This window comes from Squalius cephalus, assembly GCF_949319135.1.
Source record: "Squalius cephalus genome assembly, chromosome: 20".
NCBI lineage: Eukaryota > Metazoa > Chordata > Actinopteri > Cypriniformes > Leuciscidae > Squalius > Squalius cephalus.
In genome coordinates, this window is record NC_137141.1 from 13,235,202 (window position 1) to 13,261,069 (window position 25,868).

The following is a 25,868-nucleotide window of genomic DNA, read 5'->3' on the forward strand; positions in this document are numbered from 1 at the left end:
TAGCAACCACTCTGGGGGAACGACCTACTGAGATTTTATGGGCAGTTTTATCTTACTTAAGGAATACTTACTTACTAAAATGCAGTTATATATTTGTATGTTTATAAAGATTAAAATTATGACTAACCAAAGAATATGTAATTTCTGTGTTTTTAAACAGCAGAATGCATTTCAGAGCTTACACCAAAAACATAACGGAAAGCGCTCGCGCAAGTTTCGGCTGCTCTCGATAAAATTCGGGAATCGTCGTGTCCTTGCGCTCCGCTCGCGCTGGCACTTTCGGCCACACTCGGCAAAAACCGGTAGACTTCGTGTACAATGTTTACAGTGTGTCTCATTCACGGTGAGAGAGAAACGCGAGAAACATCGGAATAATGTGACGTTATGACCTTTCTACCAAAGTCCATAGTTCAGGATTTCGTCTGCAGGGAGAATATGGGGGACAAGAAGATACTCAGCATTGGTTTGGTGTGTCTGGATATCATAAATGTTGTGGATAAATACCCGGAAGAAGATACTGATACCAGGTGGGAAATTCTGATAACATTCTACAATTACTATTAATGCACCTTTGCCTTACCATTTCAAAAGCATAATCAGCCTAAACATATTAGCCTAGGCTAGAGTGTTCTGCTATACCCTGCAGTCAATGTTGCATCACACTCACAGGTGTCATAAAATAACGCAACTGGTTTGTAGGTGTTTGTCTCAGAGATGGCAGAGAGGAGGAAACGCATCAAACACGTGCACTGTTTTGTCTCTACTTGGGGCCCCGTGTGCATTTATGGGGTCTTTGGCTCCCGGACCAGTAGCTGAGTAAGTCTTTTCTGCCTACTATTACGTTAAATTTCAATATAAAAAGAATGACAGTGTGGGTGGGTGGGTGTGTGTAATCCATTTATAAAGTATAGGCTATAACATACCAAGATATAGGGTAGCCTACAACCATAAGAAAAAATAGCTTTTTACTTCTCCCATAGTGTGTGATTGCAGAAAAAAAAAAAAAAAAGTTGTTGGAGCAGCAGATTTTGTGTGAAAATAAATCATAAAAGTGGTTTGTTTTGTTTAAAAATATCTTATAAATGTAAGAGGTGGCAAGGTGGGCCTTTTAGCCCACACATGGGGCAAAAGGCACATGTTATACAAATACTTTAGCTAAAAAGTGTTTTTAATAATGTCTAAGGTAATCACTTTAGCAATAGTTTGCACTATTATTTTCTGTTTAATTTGATAATTTAATTCATTTTTGTCATTAAAATATATTCATTTTTAAAAAATACAGAAACAAAGGTATTTAAATAAGTAATGTTTCTTTACAGTAGTAACTATAAATATGATATTTTATTATATGATATGATATATATTCCTAAATATGATGGTTTCATTATAAATATGGAGATTATCTCTCAGATCGACACCCAACTTAATATATGATATTTACCATCTGAATCTAATTATGTCATGTCAACAAATGGAAAAGTCAGCCAGCTATTTATCATCATGCTAATTATTGTGCCTTTTGCCCCAACAGCAGGGGTGCCTTTTATCCTAATTACCATACTCTTACACATTCTTCAGTTATTGAAAAACTGTTGCTTTATTTACCTTGAACAAAACTGAAAAACATTAACAAGATCCTTGTCTCAAAATATATTCAATAACTTCTCATTTGCTACATAAATCTACAACAATGTAAAAAAACATCAAATATTAGATCAAATTAGTGCATAATCAACTTTGCATTGCTGTCCGCGATCGCATTAAGGATCAGCCAAATTTCCACGTGCATCTTCAAAAGAGGTTGTTAAGAAAAGTGCTGAGCTGAATTTTTAGGCCATCTAGTGGTTTAAAAGAGAATAGCCCTGTTGTACCCTACTGATATTTGGATACTTTCTTACTCCCTCAGACATCTTCCCAAAAGTACTTCTTTTCTCAGTTTACATTATCTGCACACATACGTTCTGTATGCATACCTTTCCTTGCTAATTTGTTCTTCTAGCTTCATCTTGAATGATTTTCAAATGTACAAGATTGACATCTCTCTTCTTCTGGAGCATGCTGAATGCTCCTTTCCAGCCTCTGTAGTAATCAGCAGCGTGACGACAGGAAGCCGTACAATTCTGCATATGAACAGGTTTGTGTGTGAGAGTTTGTGTAAGTATTATGAAAACTCTTTCCTCACAGGACAGCTGAGACATTCCTGACACATCGAAACAACAAGTGAAAATGCACTATTGCTTTTTCCCTATTAAAAGGTGCATGGTTTGAAGATCAGTTTGGCAATCATTGTGAGCCTGCTCCTTTCCTGCTCAAATCACTCAGTGCCACTGCATATGGGTCACTGCAATACCTCTCTGTTTGCTGTACTAGTTTCATCGTGGGGGATTTTGCACGGCGTGGGGTGGACATATCTGGTGTGGCTTGGCAGCAGTGGGGTGAGACCCCGTGTGCCTGTTGTGTGGTGTGTCCCACCAATGGCTCTCGCACTGTCGTGCTCTCAGACACGTAAGAGTATCATCCAAAGTCACAATAATCATAACAAACAATCAAAGTTAGATGGGTACCTGGTAAATGATCATTTCCCATTCTCAAACATAATCTGAGAAAGTCTTTATTAAGTGGCACTGCCGTAATTGACAGTAATTTAGGGGCCGTTTACACGACACCATTTTCAACTAAAAACAAAACTTTTTATGAGTTTTTGGCCGTTCATGTACACAACAATGGCGTTTAAGGGGCCTGAAAACACAAATATTTGAAAACGGTTTTCAAAGTGCAAGTTTTTGAAAATTATACCGTTACTGTATTTCCCCGCCATAGAAGGAAATTTCCGTCATTTGTGAAACAAAGTTTCCCTGTCATTGATGGAATTTTCCGGCTTTCCGTGTTTTCACTGTTATACGGTAGGGGGCGCTATTACTCATCTTCTGAAAGAGTACTGAATCTCCTGATAAAAACACGTGCCAGGAAGATGCAGAAACAAGCGATATCATATGTAATCATACATAAAATAACGCGATCATCAACATTAAACAGCATATAAAACAAAACTGCCTAATGTTACTGAATGAAATGTCCACCCAGGACGAGCTACAGGACTGTGAAGCTTTGGGCGTGTTAAACTCAATCTACTCTATCTGTGTTTTGATCATCGTTCTGAACTCGATCTGGACGTAGTCTTCGACAAAAACGCAATTTTCTCAGTTTTTTGCTCAAAATGTAGCTTTTTTTTTATGAAACTTACCCATATTCAAGTGTTGATAAAAAATGTACGATCTAGGATAAAACTGTTGTTGTTGTTTTTTAACCAAAGGCTCTCTTCTTCTTTTTTTTTGATAAATTGCATGTTCAGATATTCATTCAACAAAATTTTCTGGGGGCCATGAAACTTTTGTGAAAATTACCAAAAATACTGGCGGTGGCTGGCAACTTTAAAAAAAAAAAAATGCTGGCGGGGAAAGAGTTAATTTGTACAAACACATATTACGTGTTCAGTCTATAGGCGCTTAGTGTTTCTTTACACAGTGACATCGCCAATACTGGCCTGAATAGTATGAATAGTACAGCGGGTTTTTTTTTTTATCGTTTTGACGTTGTCGCCTGTACGAGAAAAGCGCAAAGGAAATCTTTTTCCGTTTTTAGTACATCGTTGTCGTGTAAACGTACCCTTAGTCTTAAAGTAAATGCTTTTAAGAAATCCTGACAATTCGACATTGCATGCGTTAATTTGAGTGCTTATTTTTTGGGGGGATTTGTTATTGTCATTAATTTATTTTCTTTTTAAATTTCCGCTCTTTCGATTATTTGAATCAATTGTTTTAAACAACACACAACAGCACACAATGTCAAAGCTTACTAACTAGCTAACTTATTCCACGGCTCTCTGAAATACTTGATTCTGACTCATCAGTTTCAACATTGCATGTCCAAATCTTTGTGTATAGTGACCACTAAACTATATAACTGGCCAGTGTCCTTGGCAACTGATTTTACTACATAGCTGTAGTAGTGTCACGTCACATAATAATATAATTTCAGCTCAAATCAATGTCTATTTATGTATTTATTTGACGAGTAGCCGTGTAATAAGTGAGATAATGTTCAATCATCCGTTCAACCCCTGCAGAATGATACAAAACCTCTCCACTTCAGGTCAAGGTCCTGATCGGCCTGGTGAGGTTTATATTTGCGGTTAAGACTGGTTGACTGAACATTATCATTTACATGTATTTGCTTTGTTTGTAGCAAAGTAATATATAAAACAACATTTATTCTAATCTTGGCCTTGAATAATATTTCTTGTCTCTAAAACCTGTTTTGAAAACTTTTGCTTTTCCTTCTATGCTGAGAGACAGACTTTGGTTTATAATCATAATTATCTTAAAATAACAGCCCAAAGCTGACTATTTGTCTGTGCTGATGACTGTTATCAAATGTTGTACTGTATACAAACTGACAGGGATCCGGTCTAAGGGAATAAGCTACGTTTTTTTCCCATTATACAGACCATCACTGATTCAGTTTGTGACTGTAAACAGTTTTGTGTTATAGAATTACAGCAGATCATGTCACAATAATCAATAGTAATATTGACCTATCATGTACACAAAGTCATTACTTATTATTTACTAATCGTTCTTTGAACACTGATTGTTGTAGTCTAACATACAAGAGAACTTTCATCGGCTTTTCTATGTTTAATCAGAAACTTGCCAGATGTTTCTGTAGAAGACTTTTCAAAGGTGGACCTGAGCCAGTACAAGTGGGTCCACTGGGAGGTAAGAGTGTTTGCCAAATATCTTGCTTCATAGTAACAGCCCAAGTTCACACTAGTCACACTATTTATTTCCTTCCTGTTTAAGAGACACATTATTCCACTTGTAGAGAGCTGATTGTTTTATGAATGCATTTTCAGGGCCGTAATGCTGACGAACAAGTGAAGATGATCGAGAGGGTGAGAGAGTATAACAGCAAACAGGAAGAGAAGAACAGAATAACCATCTCTGTGGAAATCGAAAAGACCAGGGAACCCCTCTACCAGCTTTTCCCTCTTGGTGATTTGGTATGATTTCTCTACATGTGTTAGACTTCAAACCTGCCTGAATAAAACACATTATTTTAACTTGGATAAACTACATAGTCAAGTGCTCATTATGGAATAGTTCTCAGACTAGTAGATCACAAAAAATAGTAAGAAGAAAAAATAAATACATATATATATATATACACATATATATATATATATATATATATATATATATATATATATATATACATATATACACATATGTGTATATATATGTACATATATACATACACACATATGTATGTATATATATATATATGTATATGTGTGTGTGTATATATGTGTAAAGACATAATTTTACAAAAGATTTCTATTAGAAATAAATGCTGTTCTTGTGAACTTTTTATTCATCAAAGGATCCATAAAATAATGTATCACTTTTTCCACAAAAATATTAAGCAGCACAACTATTTTCAATATTGATAATAAGAAATGTTGGTAACGCATATTCATGTTTTGTAAATGATTAGTTAATCATTAACTAATCAATTGTAAATGACTTGTAACGGAATTTACAAAACATACATAAAATGTTAGTATATCACTTGCTAATCATTTATGAATGTTTTGTGAATGATTAGTTCATCATTAACTAACCACTTATAAATTAGTTACAACTGAACGTTATTATAAAGTGTTACCGAAATGTTTCTTGAGCAGCAAATCAGCATGCTATGATTTCAGAAGGATCATGTGACACTGAAGACTGAAGCAATGATGCTAAAAAAAAGCTTTACCTTTTTAAGAAATAAATAAAATTTTAAAACATATTCGATTAAAAAACTATTTTAAATTGTAATAATATTTCACAGTATTACTGTTTTTACTGTATTTTTAATCAAATAAAATCGTACCAACCCCAACTTTTAAACGTTAAGTGTATATAATGACATGATATATAGAGAGAGCTGAAGATACTGCACTGTTACTGGGAGCTGAAGTCAAAATATATAATAAATATGAATATATATATATATATATATATATATATATATCTCAGGGAACTACACTAACCTTTTCCACTGGTGGCACTTGCGCTACTAACTTTTTCAGTTACTGGCGCAAAACATGATTTGGTCGCACAAATTGTTTATAGTAAGCCGCTCTGGATAATAATGAACAATAATGAAACTGTATTGCATACAGATGTGCTTTTTATTTTACTTGCCATCTTTTAAACCACATGCCTTCTTGTTTTTGTTTTCTTTAACATTGGTTGGGATAGATTTACTGCAATAGAAAATACAGTACACAATAAAGTGCAAAATGGATTTCAACATGCTATGGTTGGCACAGATGGGCAGACTCCTGAACTCTTAAGTAGTGATGCACCGATGTGAAAATTGTGGCCGATACCGATAATAACCGATATTAATATTGCTGTTATGGCCGATATCGATATCTCTGTATAGAAAACAAATTTACTGATAATCAAATAAAGAGATATTTTCCAAAACAATTTTTTTTTTTTTTTTACTTTAGAAATGACTTATGTTGGGCACCTTTACCTGTGTGCAAAATATGTCACACATAGGACACACATGCATTATATTGCATTGCATATAATGTGTGCTGGTCAACTTGTCTAAAATTAAGAAACCCCTAGAAAACAGTAAAAAAAAAAAAAAAAAAAAAACCAGGTGTACAATAAAGATAGGCTACTTAATTTATTATTCCAATAACCAAATATGATACTAAATATCACAGGGAAAAGAGCTTCTATTTGTGACGTGCTGTCTTTGCATTTGAACATTGCACATTTTAAACAGGACAGGCATTAGCTGCATAAATGTTAGCCAATACAAACATATTTATAGAAAACAGTTGACAATGAATAGACAGGAGTCCAATAATAGCATAACGAATCACTTATTCTAAAAATAATATCAAGTAGGCTAAGTTTGACGAATCCGACATATAACGAGGGCTGTGTTGTAAAACGTCCGTCATTTAACGAATTTTAAAAACACGGATGGATAATACAATATGCTTTCCGACATTTTGACAGAAAAAAAAAACAAGCAAGAACAAAACTTAAACTATAGCCCGTCAATTTTCATTTTACAATTATCTTCTCTCTCTGTGTGCGCGCGCGTCCGTATTTGTGAGAGAGAGAGAGCTCGCGAGTCGCGCAGATACAATGGTACGTTTTAATCTAAGTAACGGTCGCGGGGCTGAAGCCAACTTGATGTGTTAAATGCTCAGAGCACGTTATAAAACGTATTCTTAAAATACACATTTCTGTTTTAATAAATGCTCATAGTAAATCATAGCATATTGCCTAAAACATAGGTACAAAAATAATCAGTGATACATTTGCGACCCATTAAAAATTTTGGTCGCAATGGCATTTCAAAAGGTCGCATATGCGACCATTTTGGTCGCAGTGTAGTTCCGTGATATATATATATATATCTGAAATCTGAGTGTGCCAATTTTTTGCAGGCTTGCTGATAAGCTTTGAGACATGCTTGAACACTAACACTACTTGTTTATTTGTGACCGCTTTCACTCAGGTCTTTGTAAGTAAGGACGTGGCCCAGCACTTTGGGTTTGACTCGGCCTCTGCTGCACTGAAGGGTTTCAGCGGTCGTCTGAGGAAGGGGTGAGTAAAACGACCACTAGATGTCACTAGTGTTTTAAAAACTGCTGACTGACTATGTATAATCATAACAACAGCTCAAGGGTATGTTCTTTTCAAATATTAGCCATTTCATGCACATTGTGAGTTTGGTTGTGTGTCTAGAGCTACCCTCATTTGTGCCTGGGCGGAAAAGGGAGCTGATGCCATTGGTCCTGACGGGGTAGTCATCCATTCAGATGCATTCCCACCTGAGAAGCTTGTGGACACACTTGGAGCAGGGGATACGTTCAATGCTTCTGTCATGTATTCCCTTTCAAATGGTATGAATGCAGGTCTGATTCTGAAACACAAACACTTAATGAGTTTTTGTTAGTTGTGTAAATCGGTTCAAGCCGGGTTGGTTCTCTTTTCTGCAGGGGGCAGCCTACAGGATGCTCTCACATTTGGCTGCCAGATTGCAGGCAAAAAATGCGGTGTCCATGGATATGATGGAATTTTACTCTGAACATGGCGGAGAGGTGCACAGCTGGAATGTAGTACAGACATGAAGCACGCTCTGCTGAAACTTAACAAGTGTTGTTAGACACTAGTCATTGTCAAGGTATGATGATAGACGGAATAGTGTTGCTTCACATAGAAAAAACTAATGTAAATGCAAAGGATAAGACTAAATGATGGGATATTCTACTGATACCTCTGTATTAGCATGATTAAATTAAAGTTTTAAACTTGTTTTACTACTCTTCATTGATGCTTTAAAAATAAAAAAATAAAATAATGTGAAAGAATGTAAAAAATTTACCATAAGGATCACTGAAGCTTCAGTGTCACATGATCCTTCTGAAATCATTTACTCTAATCACTCGAAATCACTAATTTGCTGATTTTCTGCTACATAAAATGTATCAAAGGTAACAGCAAAGATTCATAATTTAACAAGATTTCTATTTCAAATAGAATTTCTATATTCAAACTTTCTATTAATCAAAGAGTCCTGCAAAAAGTTATATTGATAATAAGAGCCATTACAATTGATAATAACTGAGTACCAAATCAGTATCAAAGTCAACTGAAAAAATATTTCACAATAGTACTGTTTTTACCTTATTTTTGATCAAATAAATGCAGCCTTGGCAAGCATAAGAGACTTCTTTAAAAACAAAACAAACAAAAAAACACCTTTTGCATTATATTGACCCAGATGAACTTCATTTCAAATAAGCAATTTGAGCAGGCAATTTAGAATGATCAAATCACTACAAATGTCCTGTATTTAGTGAATATAGTATTCAGCAGTGCTTTGATAATTCTTATAAGTTATGAGGAGTTGAGTGATATTGTTCCCTGATTGATACTGAAGAGTTGGCAAGCATCTCTACAGCAGTAGGGAGCACAGGCCTGTGTGTTTGCACACTATATGCAGAGAACAAGAGGAGGAGGAAGACAGCTGAATATAAGTGCACAAAGATGAAAGACAAACAGGATACGTGACATTTTCCCACCCAATCCCATTTAGACACAGCTGGCCAGCACTTTCACCACACCCAATGTGCAATAATGACACCCTGTCTGTCTGACAGTATCTGTATGATAGTTACTTAGGAAAACATTACACTAACAACACTTCTTTCATTCATGCATACATAAAAATGCACCCTTTTCTCAAATTTGTGGAAATACGAACTATCGAATGCCTAGAAATCTGTAGTAATCACTGACATAGTCATGTTTAAATAATTTGTTGATTGTTGTCAGTAGTTCTTACTTTCCAGCCTCAAACATGACTCCCATTAGCAAAGATTCATCAGTGCACAGTATTCCAAAGAAAAAAAAAGTCTTTTTAATATTTCATCGGAATGTAATAACTTACTCTGCCTTTGAACCAACTTTCCTTTTTGACTCAGCCGCAAACATGAATATGAGCGGATTAAACTAAAATAACTGGCAACACTTCAGTTTAGGGTCCGGTTCTCACTATTAACTAGTTGCTTATTAGCATACATATTACTAGGATATTGGCTGTTTATTAGTGCTTATAAAGCACATATTAATGCCTTATTCTACATGACCATATTCTACATCCCTTAATCCAACCCAATACCTAAACTTAACAACTACTAACTATTAATAAGCAGTAATGAGGAGTTTACTGAGGTGAAGGTCGTAGTTTATAGTGAGAATTGGACCCTAATCTAAAGTGTGACCAAATAATCAATAGCCAAATAACAATAGGCTATAGTTGTTGAAAGTTATGCATCTTTTCTAAAATGTTGACAATAGTTAGTTTAGTAAAATACTATAGATCTTTAGTTAAAAAGCCTCTAATGTGCATGCCAATTCATTTCACCCACAATCCATTGAATATTCCCATAGTCTCCATTCTGTGCTTCGGACGATTTAATTCCTGATGGATAAAATCATGTTTCTCCCTACATTTACTTGTTGAATATTCTGTTTCATTAGGAAATGTTACATTACAGAAGTAAAATGGGTTGTGAATGGCGTTTCATGTTGACATTTACAGAGAAAAGAAAGAAAAAAAAAACATATGTTTGGCCTTCGGTACACCCTGGATTTAGAGTTGTTAAAGTATTAAAAGCAATACAGAAATACAATATTATAAAGAAGTGGAAAAACATGGAAACTCCCCATGGTGGCACATATCAGAGAGAGGGCATGAGATTCACTTACCAGCACAAGGCATTATGCATTGTGAACTACATCCCAGTATGACTATGGATGGACACCTAGAAATGTTTTTCTTTCCATTAAATCACAAGCCAATCTCCAAAACGACTTCTCTGGCTTGCGACGTGGAAAATGAAATGCATTGTGCACTCCTCTCCTTAATCACACCGTTTCTGTGCACATGCTTCTAAAAATATTTTTTAGAAACAGTGGGTGTTTTCTATTTGAGAACATGTTTCCAATCAAATTTTGCTTTGACAAATGATCCAGCAACTCAAGTATTGGTATTTTCTATGTTGAATAGAGAAAAAAAAGTTATAGACAGTGACAAAACGTGCACCATCAATCACTGACTGGAATTCTATTCAACAGAATCAAAGTTCTTGAGTACCAGAATGCTTTCCATTGAGTTTGAGACAATGAACAGTAGTTTGCTTAGTGTTTTGCACAATGCCGGTGCTAAATTAAATGGTATGTCTTCCAGTAATCCAATATACCTGACAGAACCCTGTAATACTAAGCTCAGCAGAGATTAATATGTGTAAAATTAAATATCTTTATTTGAAACACACGTGTTGCCAATGTACACATTCAAGGTAACAGGTTAAACCATGAGAGGGAACTATACAATTTTTAGATCTGGTCTCTTTTACATGTAAATAGATGTTTTAATGCTTACACTGCTGCCGTAACGTCCACTTTATGAGCTGGGGAATCTTTTTATAACTAAAAATAATAAATGAAACATAGCACATAAAAGATAGCAGCCTTAATTTTCAACATTCTTGACCATTTGAATTTCATAGCGTTACACGGAGATCTTTCCTCCCAACGATCTGTAAAATTGCACAAGCATGTTTCAAACAAGAAAAAGCAAAAGCTTCAAAACTGGTTCAAAATTCTTTGGGCTGTCGTACAGTAAACATTCAAGCGAGACCACACAGACAGAATCGGTTGATGAAGGACACCCTCTGAATCCTCGGCGTTGTTTTTCTTCAAAGGCACTTTGTTGAACCACATTAAGGACAGACTCTGTTTGATAATAATCTCCATTGAAAGCTCAAGCTGTGAGATTGGAATATGAATATGGAGCAAAATGCAACGGTCCACCACTCCAGTAGAACTGATGTTTTTGTAAACGCTTCAACGGGATCACAAAATGCGGAACGATGCATGTACAAAAAAGCCTATTTCTTGTTGATTAGAAGCCATTGCAGAATGTGTGTCTGAGTTATGAAGATTTCATTGCATTCATCTCTTTGCAATTTTCTAGAGGCACTTGGAGAGTTTGTATGGAAGCAATGATATACATCACTGATTGTCAGGTTTGATAACATTGAATGTTTCCTGAAATCATTAACTACCAACCACATATTTCATTAAGTAAAAGCATCTTTGGTAAGAGCAGGATGTTATTCCTGGGAAACTTGGCACTTATAATGAAGCAAAATAGAAATAATTGAAATGAAGTCACGTACTGTAGATTTAACAGAAAAAAGGAGCACAGGATTTAAACATTCACAGCAAAAATATGAATTCCTTTCATCAAATCTCCCGAATTCCACACCCATCAGGCTAACCTTTAACCCTGACTGTGAGTCAAGCTCTTTGGCAGAGTATTTACCGTGCAGTTGCATACATAGGAAGTCGAACAGACCTCACGGTCATCTTCGGTACATGAGAAATTATTCATAACTCATGTCTGTGATTCATATAACATGGAAATATCTCAATAGGAACATCGTCAACATCGGTCGCACAAACCTGCAGTAGTATTTGTTACAACACTTCTCCAAAAATGCGGGTTAGGATTACATATCAAGGGCAACAGTTCCTCCATTTAAAAACTATATTCTCTGTTCAAGGAGTTCATAGGAGGTCTAACAATATTGGAAACAATACCGAAGGAAAATCAATGCATCGCCATCCCAGGCGGATAAACGTCATTTAGAGTGTCTCTTTCTAGCCCCGTCGTTTTGCTGGTTCTTTGAGTCTGATTAGTCTCAGTGCTAATCAGTTAAAAGACCCCTACACATCTTCATATAGAAGCATACCACTGAAGATAGTTAGAGGCTCCACTGAATGGGCTAGTTTGCCCATGACCAGGTCTATGCAAACTGTGTCGTCTCGCTGAAGGGGCAGGATGATGTTAAAGACAGCCAGAGAACCTGGTGTTGGTTTGGCTTCGGCCATTGGTTTGTTTTCCAACCCTTCCGGTTGGTAACCCGCCGAGTCTACCCGAGCCATGCCATAGTTAGACCTGGACAGCACAGCTTCGATCTTCTCATTTTTGTGGCCCGTCAGAACAGCACTAAAGAAGTAGCGTCCATCCAGTGGTGCAGTAAAGATACCTGTATTTAAGAGAAAGTTATATACATTATTTTTGATGCATGCAAAAGTGTAAATGCAAATAGACTGTTTATAGGCAGTGCCAAGATTTACCTGTTCTTGGATTATAAAAGTCTCCTTCATTTACTAAGATCTCATCAAAAATGATCGTTCCAGATGTAACCATGGGATTTCTGAGAGCTGCTGAGAAGGAAAGACGTGGTATGTTGGGATCTGCACCGGCCATCCCTGAAATGAAGATATCAACAGTATTTTTAAAAGAATTTTCAAATTGACATCCACGATTCCTAACCCTAAATGTATCCCTATATTCTCAGTCTCATTTAGACTTGCTTTACACAACCAGTTTTAGTGATCAGCTGCTGACCTTTGGCTCAACTACTGACCCAGTACCGACAATAACAACTGAACACATGCTGCAACACTCAAGACAGAAAGAAAAAATGGCTGACTCCCATACAAACAGACACTTTAGACATATCTCAGTGAATTCTTGCCTTCATTCCAGACATTGATTTAGCACACATCAAAACAACCTCAGTTCTTGACTAAGATATGGCTGCTACAAATATTAAAAGCAAATTAAATAAATACCTCGCTCTCCTCTGAGACCTAAAAAAGGAGAAAGCAAAATGTGAGTCACGTGCAAGTGTCATATAACATCAAATGTGTGAAGTTCACCCATAAATTAAAAATTCTGTAACTTTGAAATTACTCATCCTCATGTCATTCCAATGTTTTATTATCTTAATCCATGTAACACAAAAGGAGATCATATATAAAAATCTGAGGTTCAGCTTTCCATATAAGAAAAGTACAGTATACAACCAACCTCCAAATGAAGTAAAGTAAAATAAAGTAATGATGGCAAAATATTTCCATTTTTTTGGGGTTATTACCCACATGACACAAGTGAATGGACAAAAAAAAAAAAAGATTTCTCACCAGGAGGTCCTTTTGGCCCTGGTAATCCCTGAATACCTGGTGGTCCGTCATTACCTGGAGGCCCCTGTGGACCAGGGAACCCTCTTTCTCCTTGAGGACCTGGGGGTCCGGGTAAACCTATTATCAGAAATTAATTTATTTAAAGAGTTGTGCAAAACTCAAGAATTGTCTCACTTTCAAATCATGAGAGTGAATTTGAATTGAATTGGCCACAGGGAGTTGAATTGGAATTTAAATTGGAAAGACAGGAAGAGAAATTGCAATTCAAAGACATTCAACACAAAGTAATGCATTCTGGAAAAAACATTCTGCGTAAAATGAACTAGAATCCCTTCTCATTCCAATTATGAATAATGCACAACCCTGATATCAATTCAAATACAGGAGCTATGCCAGTTATTGGTGCTGTAAATTTAAGATATGTTCTTAGATGCTGTCAAATTGTAGTTAATCTTGACATCACTTTTAAGATGATAGCAAATAAAAAAACAGCACTTGAAATCAGACCTGTTAAGTCATTCTCAGTAAAGCTCTGGAACTCCTTGAGGACATGGACCATTGAGGAATTGAGTCTCTTGATCTTGCCATGGATATCATCCAGATGTGTGTTCTGGAGGATCTCAATGAACCCGCTGTGTGAAATCACTGTGTCATTTAGCCCATTGACACAGTTCCACAGGCTAGACACATGTTTGTTCAGGCCTTCTTTGATCTTCTGGATATTGTCTGAGACAGAGTCAAACCGGCCACAAACCACTTCGAGTTTAGAGAGCCTCTTATCCAGACCATCACCAGTCCTCTTGCAGTCACCCATCTCAACCACAAAGTTGTTCCCAAAGCGACGTACATCCTGATCAACGTTATCAAAGCGTACCCTACTATCTTCTATATGCTCGGTCATTTCCTGCTGGATCTTGTCGATCTCAGAAATTATTTTGTCTTTGGTGTTCCCAAGGTCGGTGATAACGCTGTCATGTTTCTGGACCACATGCTCCAGACCTTTTAGTGTGTCATTGATGGAGCTGAAGGTTAAGATGACCTCAGACAGTTCTCCCTGGATTGACCTGAGGTCACCGGTATTACTGCTGATGACACTGTGTCCATCCAGTGGTTTTTGTGGGTCATCCAGATGACCAGTTTCTGATTCCGTTCCGGTAGGAGTATTCAGGGTGATCTTGCATTGACCACTGCATTTCTGTACCTCCTCTCTCAACTGATCCATCTCGTCCTGTAAACCAGAACACACGTCCACACAACCCGTCTGACCAGAGTCAGAGTTCCCTTTAATGTAGTTAATTTCCTTCTGCCATCTGTCCATGGCATGGCTTGTGATGTTCTTGAGTTTCTTCAGATCATCTTCCACTGTGCTGCACACGTCACAGTTCTCAATCTCCATAACAATCCTGTTGAAGTGTTCCCCATTGTCTCCAGTAAGAGCTTTGATCTTGCGAACGTCATGGCTGAGGTTGATGACCTTATCCTCAAGAGAGTCACCGGACACAGAGAGATCCTTGAGTCGGGTGTCAAACCTCTTGATCTCATCTTCATTTGCAACGACTCTCCACTCCAAAGACTTCACAGTGTCGCCAGAGCTCGAACCACTACTACTGCCCGGACTTGAACCAGAACTTGAGCCTGAGCACCGAGAGCATTCGCTTAACCTCCTGTCTATAAACAATGTTGTATTCTCGAGCCGAGACAGGCGCTTATCAAGATCAAATACAGTTTCTTTAACGTTTCCTATATCAATGTCCATGTCATTAATTCTGTCATCCTGGTTAAGAATACGATTATTGAATTCAGTGCGAAGATTTCTGAGTTCCTGCTGGAACGAGTCCTGTATGTTAGTCACCATATAAGCGCAGTTTTCCTCTGCCCTCTGGACAGTGTTGTTGAGCCTTCTCTCCATGTCTTGCATTTCTGAACCTTGACCTGGTCCACCTCCAAATCTTCCACCATCTCCATTTCCTCCTTGTTCACTGTTCAGACGATTATTAAGCTTGTCATAGGCTTCCGATGTGGAGCTTATCTTCCTGTCCATTTCAATTAGTCGTCCTCTGATGTCCGTCACAGTGTCACAGCAGCCTTGAGACCGGCTGAAGTCTCGGCGCAAACCATCAAGAGTCTGGCGGTGACGCTGGTCCATGGCATTAATCTGTTTTTCCAGAGCCAAGATCCTCTCCCGATCTTGTTGCTGTTGCCGTCTTAAGTCTTCCACTCCAGACTGACAGGCAGAACAAGAAAGCGTCACTCGACGTTCAAGCTCTCTGAGGATTTCCTCCTTCAAGGTGTTGAAGTTGTTTCCTCCTACTCCCCCAATGTCTAGATCATTGCTTCCACCCTTCCCGTTCACAAGGTGGTTATTGATGCTGACTAGAGTCTTGTCATGAGCTTGAGTACGGTTGTCCAACTGATCAAGCTTGGTCTGAATGTTATGGATGGTCTCTTTCATTTCAGGCTGGGCTGCATCAGCTGGTGTTTTGCCACTATTAATACCGGGTTTGCGCATTTCCTCCTGGAATTTCTCGTTCATTCCACGCAGAGTTGACTGCAGGTCATTTAGGTCTTTGGTCAACCTCTGGATTTTGTCCTCCAGTTGTTTCATCTTGTCATTGTCACCTCTCCCTAGGCAAAGATCAAACACAATGCTTATTTTTAGACAGTGAGTAGTTAAGTAGATTACAAATAGTTTGGCAGACCCAGAATTCACAGTTAAACATTACTCTAAAAGTTTTCCTCTGCTCTAATGTTTTATTTCCATAAAGCCTCAGTTATATTTAGATGTTATCAAGTGTTTGAAAGATGCAGAAGATGCAGATACAGAAGTAACAAGAACATCTATATGGCCAGACACTAGCCACGTTTACATGGACACTTTTTGTTTCATTCGGCTCACTCTGAATTGAGTTCAGTTTTTAATTGTAGTGTCTGTTCTCGAACTGAACTAAATAATTTTTATTACTATAAAAAAATCAAAACGACGGTGGGGGCGGTGCCGCGTTCTGCAAGTGATGTAATCATTGTGCGGCTAAACACCGTGTAATACCGGAAACACAGACTATTGCAGCAAGCCTAATGAACTCTAGATAAAGTGATCGGGTTGATGTGCGTGTTTGTCATAAGCTTCAAAATCAGATTTTATCTTTTGACATGCGCACACTGCACGAATATACAGAGATTCCCGCTGTTGGCGCATACTAACCATCCTCCTTGTCTTTGTTTTAAAAAGCAGACTTAATATTTATCTATTTCGGGTCCTAATTAGGAGACGACGAGCATATGAAGCTTTGTGGCATGATGCTTATATTATTTAGGCAGTGAAATCGCCCCTTCCCGCACCTAAAACAAGGTGTCTGCAGATGAGAGCCCGAAAAAAGCACTTGTGTGATGTTTTCCTGCACCTCTGCAGTGGAAAGAGAATTTTAGATTTGACACAACAGTCATTTATTATATTCAACAACATCATCAGCTTGTTTCCGTGCGTTCTATGCAATTTCTACATCATTGCACAGGTTTATCCCACCCCTCTCAAACCAATTAAAATTTCAATTGGTTTGGGCATTTTTATTCTGACTGAGGTGTGTGCATGGAGCATTTTCATTCGGACTGGACTTTTAAACAGTTTGTAATCGGAATGCAGTACTACATGTTAACACACCTATTGTTAGAGAAAACATTGACATACCATTCCCTCCACCCTGTCCATGACCAGTACCAGTTCCAGTTTGTCCTGGTTGTGAAGGTCTAGGCCAAGGTCTGCTTGTTGAGATCTGAGTATCAGATCCCCCGTTTGGTCCATCATTACAGTCTTCTCCACTATATCCATGGCAGCACTTCCACTCCATTTCAGTTACCATTTTGTAAGCCACCTTGTATCTGGGCCTCATGTAGGTCCTATACCTGTAAAACAAATAAAAACCATATAAATAAAAGCTGACATTTTCTAGTTTGGACACTGTTTTAAAAAATGTAGCCATGTCTCAGTATTTCCTGACTTGCAATGTTTAGTTTAAATTGTGAAATACATGGGACCGAGAAAGAAATAAACAAGACAAATTATATGTTAATACGAACCACAAAGAAAGAATAGAATCAGTACAATCTAAAACAACAAAAACTATCTAGGCCTAGTACACACATTACCTTACAAGTCACCATTATGTATATTGTTTAATACATTCCACATTAAACAAACTGATCCCTTCTGGGATGTTGTGTTGCGAGACTCTCTACTCAACAAATTAGCTTCTGCCCATTTCTGTTAGAGCGAAACTAACACATTCAGACATACACTTGAAGAATACAACCTGGATTGAATTCAATTTTTGGCCTAAGAATGGAGGAAGACATACCATATCTGTTTCAGAATTATGTCTCCGCACATTCATATGATTTCAGCTAGTTGCTGCACAGACATATGTTGGCCAGCTGTATAAACGCTATATAATCTGTTGTTCAATGAAGGGCTGGGTAGAAATGGTAGCAATGGTAGAAACAGTGTGTATCCTTATATATGGCATGGACCACTCCTTTAAGCTATGGGATCTTTTTGTATGTTTTATCATCCAGAAACCATAAATCTACTTGTGGAAGTGTAATGATTATGGCTAGAAACATTTCTAATAGAGAATTGTGGTATAAGACCATCTCATCAGAGCCATTTTATTTACGCTGTAATTCTGACCAGTTATCTAGGTCTGAATTCACAGTGTCATTCAAATAAACTAAAATATCAAGTAAAACATTATAGTTAGCCTTGAACCCGAACATCAGCACCATAAAAAGGTGGAATAGGAAACAATTTCAGCATTTCTTTTTTTCACAGGACTTTTGGTTATAGTTCTTAAGCCACTGAATTCTTGTCTCCACGCTCTGTTTGTTCCATGACCCCCGTGAGAAGAAAAAGAGGAGAAAAAGGGGTCACCCTACTCTACAGAGTGAGTGCAAAAATAAGTGGTGGTATTTTAGTAGGTTTTAAGCCTAATTCCTGTGGTGCACTGGTTGTAGAGTTTGGAATGACATGCCACCTCATTCCATACATATTAGTGTGTGTGTGTGTGTGTGTGTGTGTGTGTGTGTGTGTGTGTGTGTGTGTGTGTGTGTGTGTGTGTGTGTGTGTGTGCTGAATCTAAAGGAGTTGGATTAAGCTTTTCCAGCTGGAGTTCAGTACGTTGCCAACAACTGGAAACCACCTCACAACTGCACAAACTTTCTAATCCTGGTGTCCTCAAACCACATTCTGTTTATCTCTCCATTTGTTGACATTAGGTTTACAATGTAAACACAATGTTTTTAGTATTTCTTATGTTTTAATGACTCAGATTTCCAGTAAAATGTGGTGTGTTATATACTGTATGCTAGTGTCTATGAATGTTATGATGATGTGATAGCTTTCAACATCTGTTTCCTGTCTAAAGTTAGCTGATGTAGTGCATAATGGTTCCACTTATTTAAAGTGCACTAAATAAAGGCCAGAAAAACAGACTTGCTTTTACTTTAAATCCTCTGACTGATTTGAAGTCCGATAGGTGCATGTCAAGTCGAGTCACCTTTATTTATATAGCGCTTTTTACAATACAGATTGTTTCAAAGCAGCTTTACAGTGATAACAGGAAAATAATGCAGCAAAGTTTGTTTTGGCTGTACAGCAGATCTAGAAGAAAATAGTGTGTGTATGTATATATATATATATATATATATATATATATATATATATATATATATACAGGGATGAATACCATCTCTTTTCAACTGGTCAGGTCTGCCCCACGTTTTTTTCCAATTATTCTGCTGACACCACTTAGACAGCCAGCCATTGAGTGAGGATAGTCTTCTTAGTATCTCAACACTCTGGCGATCAGGAAGGGGGCCAGAGTATATTACTGTGCTGACAGCGTAATTGCAAGTTCACACACCTCTTTAACGTTAATTTTAGTGATCTAGGACTGACGAAGTCGAACATCATTAGTGACGGAAATAAAAATCTTAGAGAATTTACGATTAACATTAGCCAGCACTTTTAAATTTGCTTTGATGTCAGGTGCTCTGGTTCCCGGCAAATGTGTGACTGGTGGCTGGTGTCTCTATTTTCTATTTCTTCTATGTTCCATGTAATAGAATCGGCAATCACTATACTGTAGGGCTCTTTCAACAGAATTCTCAGTGGGTGTGTCATGTTCAAATCGGAACAGAAGAGCGGTGTTTTAATTTAAACTTAATTTGATTGCACCATTTGTTCTTAAGGCAGAACAAAGCTAGTAGGTCATAAGCTCTTCGTAAACTAATGCATAGTTGTGTAAAATGACGTTTACCTCTAATGATCCAATAGCAGCCTTCAAATTTGTGAGCAAAATTTGTATTGAAACGCAGTAAATTTCCGTTTATTCTGTTAAGGTTGATTGTAACTTATTTAGCCTCATGTAACAAATAAATTGGCTAAGTTTCCACTGAAATATGATACTTAATCATAAAATTACATAAGTATTTTTTTTTATAGATAATAACATTCTGAAACTGTATTCGAAGTTAATTAGAAGAATAGATCAATACTGATCTACTGATTTTATTTATTACATGCACATGGAGGTGCACTGCTAAGATCAGGTTTATGTTGAAGAGCCACTAACAAGTCATTAATTCACATAATATTCGTTAAATGTAAATGTGAACATCATCATATACAGTATGTCTAAAGAATTTAAGTTTGTCAGGTAAAACATACGTTTATTGATGCAATTAAATCAATCTTCTGTTTAATTTCATCTGTTAGTCCTGGTCAAAGGCTTTTGTAAATATTTAGTTTATACGTAGAGTTACTTACAGCTGATGGTGCAACCAGCCAGAGGTGAATAGCAGAAGCATATACTGTAGAGACAACAGTTTCACATGGTGTACCAGTTTAACTAACTTATTATAATTTTGGACCATCTATGAGATGAGACTGGACAATGGAACACAGGGAAAAGAGGGCTTAAATACACTGGGGATGATTAACTGAAACAGAACAGGTGTTTACTAATTAAAGGGATAGTTCACCCAAAAATGTAAATTAGTCCATGATTTACTCACCCTCAAGCCATCCTAGGTGTATATGACATTCTTCTTTCAGATGAATACAATCTGAGTTATATTAAAAAATGTCCTGGCTCTTCCAAGCTTTATAATGGCAGTGAATGGCCGTTTAAGTTTTGAAGTCCATCAAAGTGCATCTATCCATGATAAAAGTGCTCTACACGGCTCTTGGGGGTTAATAAAGTCCTTCTGAAGTGAAGCGATGCATTCATGTAAGAAAAATATCCATATTTATAACTTTATCGACTAAAATAACTAGCTTCCGGCAGATGGCCGTATGCATGAATTTACAGCGAAAGACAAAGAGTGACCCTTGAACTTGTCGCACAAAGTAATGACAAATGCGAAAGCACAGAGGATAGAGCAAAACAAAACACCAGTCATGAATTAGAAGTCTAAAACGACCATTTTTAAAGAGAAATGTCGGAGAAGCTTGAGTTTGTTGCCCAGACCTGTTTGATTGAACCGCGAGAGGTGTCAAAGCTTACTCTACTCCTACATCCTATGTCATACATCGTCAAGTGTTACTCTTTTGGCGTAAGTCGACTTGTGTAGGCCGTCTGCTGGAAGCTAGTTTTAAATATGGATATTTTTCTTACACGAACACATCGCTTCACTTCAGAAGGACTTTATTAACCACCATGAGCCATTTGGAGGACTTTTATCATGTATGGATGCACTTTGATGGACTTCAAAAAATATACAGCCATTCACTGCCATTATAAAGCCAGATGAATAAAGCCAGGAAGAGCCAGGACATTTTTCAATATAACTCAGATTGTATTCGTCTGAAAGAAGAATGTCTTATACACCAAGGATGACTTGAGGGTGAGTAAATCATGGAGTACTTTTCATTTTTGGGTGAACTATCCCTTTAAGAACCATGGAAACTAACCCCCTAAGAAGGCAAGCAAAACGAGAACAGAACACAAAAAAAATAAACCAAAACAAGCTATACGTGACAAAAGGAAATACTTACACTACAACACGGGCGCACTGAATGCCCCATGAACATGGCTGATAGTCAGGCTTCACGTAAGTCTCCACTCCATCTTCCACCACACAGCTCACTGTCTTGGTCACCACATACGCACACCAGTTTCTGTAAGAAAAAAAATACACATGTAGTTAGCATTTTATTGTAGGAATGGAACTTTAAAAATTAAATATGAATAATTCCACAACTGTGATAGCCTGGAAATGCAGACCTAAATCTGAAAGATTAATGCTCGAGGCCAGCTCGAGGGGCGGCACCAAGCATGCATTTGAAAATCTCACTGCACGCAATTGGATAACACTACGACCAATCACAACAAGCCCCATACGCTTAGCTACCAGCGGAGCTAACTGGTAGATTAGACTCTTGCCTTATCCAGTTGGCAAAACAGCAAAAACATCCTTCTTGCAAAGGAACGATTAGAGCGCCGTCTTCTGTTCCTCTTTTAGATAAAAAGCCAAGTCTAACTCATTCATTGTAGTGGCCAAAGCCGTTTCAAACAACTGGTGTTCATCCATAGCCATCTTGCAATGTTTACTAATGACTTCGATGTCACATCACTGTCGTCATCTGTTTAGCTCGCCTCTGGCCCGCCTAGATCAGATTGGTGCAGCTCGGATACAAGGGCATATTTAATGAGAATTTCAAATTCAACTTGTGCTCTCACGAGAACTCTGGATTTCCAGGGTACAACTGTGACTCATAGCACACCAATAAAAACATGAACTAATGGAGGTCTCCAAAGATAGTAGCGATTTTAAAGCACATCTCCCATTATGTGAGGTCAAACTATAGCGCCTGTTTTAGATTTACAGTGATTCCCCACAGTCTAAATGTTCCTCATGTCCTCTGGCCTCATAAATTAGTAGAAATCTGCAAATAAATAGTCTCTCGTTCTCTTAGTGGACACTGTTCCTCAAACCAATGTCAACAAGCTCAGGAATCAAGTTGTTACAATCTCTCTGCTGCTTGCAATGGGAATTCAAACATCTGTTGAGCTTCACGCTGACTACAGTAAAAGCAGGTTGCATCACTTATCTCATCTTTGGTTTCACCCCTGTTTTGTTTTAGTCTACTAGTAAGGGCAACAAACTACGTGATGGTCTGCTGTGTGTAATGCAGAAGCAGTTTGTCTTCTGTGGTTATTCGCTAAGCCGTCATGAATTAAGTTTAAGTTACACCTCAGACCGTTGCAATAAAGATTGGACTCATGTTGTGTCTCTAAAGAAAAAACAAAACAAAAATATCTTCTCAGAGGCCACCTGAACATGTGATTTACAATGCATCTGAATCATGTTAAACCAGACAACCATGAGTGCAGCTGCAATGAATACCATTGCTTCTCATTAGTACAATACAAATACAGTGAGTTGTTCAAAATCGTTCTTTTTTTCGTAAACTTTGTGTACACAAACAATGTTCTCAATGCTCGAGTTCATGTGTTGAGCCCCTGGTGATATTTCGAGCAAAATTTCATGTTGTGTCGAGCCTTCTTAGTGTTTTAAAAATAGCGATTTTTGATGCTATCATAGTAGTGCCCCAAGCACTCCCATTCAAAAGGCCGAATTTGCCTGAAAACAAAAATACGGTCAAACTTAAAAGTGGCGTTTCCATTCTAATTATGGTTTTAAACGAAAGTTTGCCTCGGGTAGATTAACAAAAAGACCCTAGGTTACATTTTTGCGACAGTTATCCTTTAAATATCTTCAACATCAAATAAATATATACATCAAATATATTTGTCGTGATTTGTCGCAAACAAATATGTCTGGTGAGGACGCTGCATTTATATAAAATCAATCCTACTCTTTAGCTGTTTGACAGTTGATCCTAACAGGTCATTGCAAAGCAGTATTTAACACATGACCACATTCTGTTTGCAAACGCATTATGTAATAAAAGGAAGTTACCCAATAAATGGCTTGTCATGGAAAAAGCACTTAATTTTCCCAAGACATTTGGACCCATTTGACCATTACCACCTGACTCCTGCTTTGATTGCGCATGGCTCATCAATGACCTATGGTGGATTTCCTGCCTCCACAGCTGCTTGAGACACTCGCACATATTGCCAGCACAATTTCATGTTTTGGCCTTCGATTTTAAACACAGATGGTGCTAGATCAGAGTAATGACATCACGATATAATCTGTGCTGGCTAAATGAAAGGATGTTTAGAATGAATTACAAGAGAAAATGCAATGTTTTGACCAACAAGTACAAATCAGTTTCAAAGACTAAAATAATAGTTTTGTGCCTTTGAGGTCTATGTATGCTAGTGTGCTCCTAAACATTGACACAATTAACTTTTAATAGATATACACAAGGAAAACAGATCATAAATATTCATGACTCATGTTGAACTACACAGATTTTTGTCCAATCAAATGTCCTCTAGAGTAAGAAAGCTCCTCCCCTAATAGGATCTGCAAATAACTAAGTAGCTAATCCTAAAAGCCTATTGGCTTTTTCTTAAAGGGAAAGATCCCTTTAATATGTCCCAGCCAAACAACGTTTCAACAGATTTCTCATTGTCTTTTATATCTCAGTTATTGCTAATATCCTTTTTCCAAAAAAAAATCTTCTTCCATCCTTAATCATAACAACGACAAGGTTTTGATTTCAGTGACCCATATGTAATTTATGGTGTTAAGCGGTGGGCAATCCATTACTCAATATAATAATATCACATGTAATGCTTGCTGGTTATGGGAGGAGCTATTCTAGGTTTAAAGATTTTGCAAAGTTGTCATGCTGCTTCAGCCCACCAGTATTTGTTTTTCAACTGTTGATTGGAGTTAACCCGACCACAGTATTTCCAGGCTGCTACGGCCAGCCGTGAATGATCCACATTCTTAGCAGATTTGTCATGCAGAATTTTCATTTCAGGCTCGCTTTCATCAAACACTCATGCAGCTCATGACTTTACAGAGACTCTCAACATGTTTCAGCTCCAAAAAGAATGGAAAATATGAGAAAAGACAAGAAAAAGCGGACAAAATAATGTTAATTTGGCAGTGTGTGTAGCCTCCCTTTGAACCAATGAGAGCTTATTCCAATATACAAAATTGATATTAATCCCCGTCATGAGGATGTTTTCATATTTTTCCATTACATCATTTCTGTTTTCTAAAAATAAATGACTTTACAGTCACAAGTGACTGAAATGAATGGGTGTAGTAAGAGTAAATTAAAAATGTACTCATGTAGAAACGTCATGGCTTTAAAACTAACAAAATAAATGAAATAGCTTAAACAGAAGCACATTTCAGAGTAAAAATGTTATCCTGATACTATGTCACCTACTTGGATCGAAAAGCGCATTGCAGCACAGTGAAAGACTGAAAAGTGATATTTAAGACTGTGAAGAAATCTTGAAGAAGATAAAGCTGAATATTGGACAAACATTGTTGCACATTGAAGGAAAGCAAAGTTAGCATTGATTGTGTTGTTTAATTCAAATTGGTCACTGTCTCTCTGTGTGATGTTTCCCTAAAAAGCATTAAAAATAAGGACCACGTAAGGTCTAATTTAATTGGTTAAGGTTACAGTGACGGGTAGGTTTAGGGATCAGTGTTTGGCAATCAGTACAGTGATTGACATGACCAATGAAATCTTTAGATTCGGCTGCAGGGCTAGCCTAGAAATCTAGACGCACCCTAGCGGCAGCAAAATTAATTTTGCAGCCAGGGTAGTCTACAGTAGCAACTCTCCGTTGACTTTCGAGCTGGGAAAAACCTAAATTAGGTCAGGCCAATCACATCGTGTATAGAGTAGGCGGGGCGGGCTTAACATAATGAGTTGAGAGTTGTGACGGTTCCCTGCTACTTGAAAACAAAGAATGGCGGCTGCTGCTGGCGAACAGTCTTTCGAATCGACTTTGGCCGCGACTCTGGAGGACTTGGAGTTAAGTTTTTCTTTGAGGAAAGAGCAAAGAACGGCACTTAAGTCATTCTTAAAAAAGGAAGATGTGTTCGTAGTTTTGCCGGCCAGATTTGATAGATTCAACTAACGTTAGCTCCGCTGTTGGGAAAACGCGCTGGTTGGTTGAAGCGCTGTCCTATTGCGTGCAGAGGGAATTTGAAAGACAGCTGTTTATCCCGCCCCTCGGATTGAGCCGTGTCTATGGTGAGTTGCCAGACCTAACA

At 37.5% G+C, this 25,868-nt stretch overlaps 2 protein-coding genes across 4 annotated transcripts in view; one reads left to right on the forward strand and one right to left on the reverse strand.

Moving 5' to 3' along the window:
- The first annotated feature begins 281 nt into the window (after window positions 1–281).
- khk (ketohexokinase) lies at window positions 282–8,402 on the forward strand. Of its 3 annotated transcripts, XM_079854227.1 has the most exons (9): window positions 303–527; window positions 700–816; window positions 2,000–2,134; window positions 2,371–2,505; window positions 4,706–4,778; window positions 4,916–5,062; window positions 7,603–7,691; window positions 7,833–7,990; window positions 8,087–8,402. In XM_079854227.1, the coding sequence occupies exons 1-9, from the start codon at window positions 385–387 to the stop codon at window positions 8,173–8,175; spliced, it is 1,086 nt and encodes a 361-aa protein (XP_079710353.1). In that variant the 5' UTR covers window positions 303–384; the 3' UTR covers window positions 8,176–8,402. The 3 variants fall into 3 exon arrangements, with proteins under 3 accessions (XP_079710352.1, XP_079710351.1, XP_079710353.1); XM_079854226.1 differs by lacking the exon at window positions 2,371–2,505 and having other exon boundaries at window positions 282–527; XM_079854225.1 differs by lacking the exon at window positions 2,000–2,134 and having other exon boundaries at window positions 286–527.
- A 3,972-nt stretch (window positions 8,403–12,374) lies between these two features.
- emilin1b (elastin microfibril interfacer 1b) overlaps window positions 12,375–25,868 on the reverse strand; it is a 29,633-nt gene continuing 16,139 nt past the window's right edge. Inside the window, exons 2-8 of the mRNA XM_079854220.1 lie at window positions 21,703–21,825; window positions 17,338–17,552; window positions 14,160–16,277; window positions 13,653–13,769; window positions 13,302–13,319; window positions 12,801–12,935; window positions 12,375–12,709 (exon numbers count right to left, since the gene is read on the reverse strand). Coding sequence (XP_079710346.1) covers window positions 12,387–12,709; window positions 12,801–12,935; window positions 13,302–13,319; window positions 13,653–13,769; window positions 14,160–16,277; window positions 17,338–17,552; window positions 21,703–21,825 — 3,049 coding nt within the window. The 3' untranslated portion in view covers window positions 12,375–12,386. The remainder of the gene's footprint in view (window positions 12,710–12,800; window positions 12,936–13,301; window positions 13,320–13,652; window positions 13,770–14,159; window positions 16,278–17,337; window positions 17,553–21,702; window positions 21,826–25,868) is intronic.

What these genes read in the sequence shown, in the direction of transcription:
- khk (XM_079854227.1), top strand. Translation starts at nt 385, where the DNA reads ATGACCTTTCTACCAAAGTCCATAGTTCAGGATTTCGTCTGCAGGGAG. An exon ending in ACAATTCTGCATATGAACAG is followed by an intron (nt 2,135 to 2,370) that starts GTTTGTGTGTGA and finishes TTGCTGTACTAG; the next exon opens with TTTCATCGTGGGGGATTTTG. An exon ending in ACAAGTGGGTCCACTGGGAG is followed by an intron (nt 4,779 to 4,915) that starts GTAAGAGTGTTT and finishes ATGCATTTTCAG; the next exon opens with GGCCGTAATGCTGACGAACA.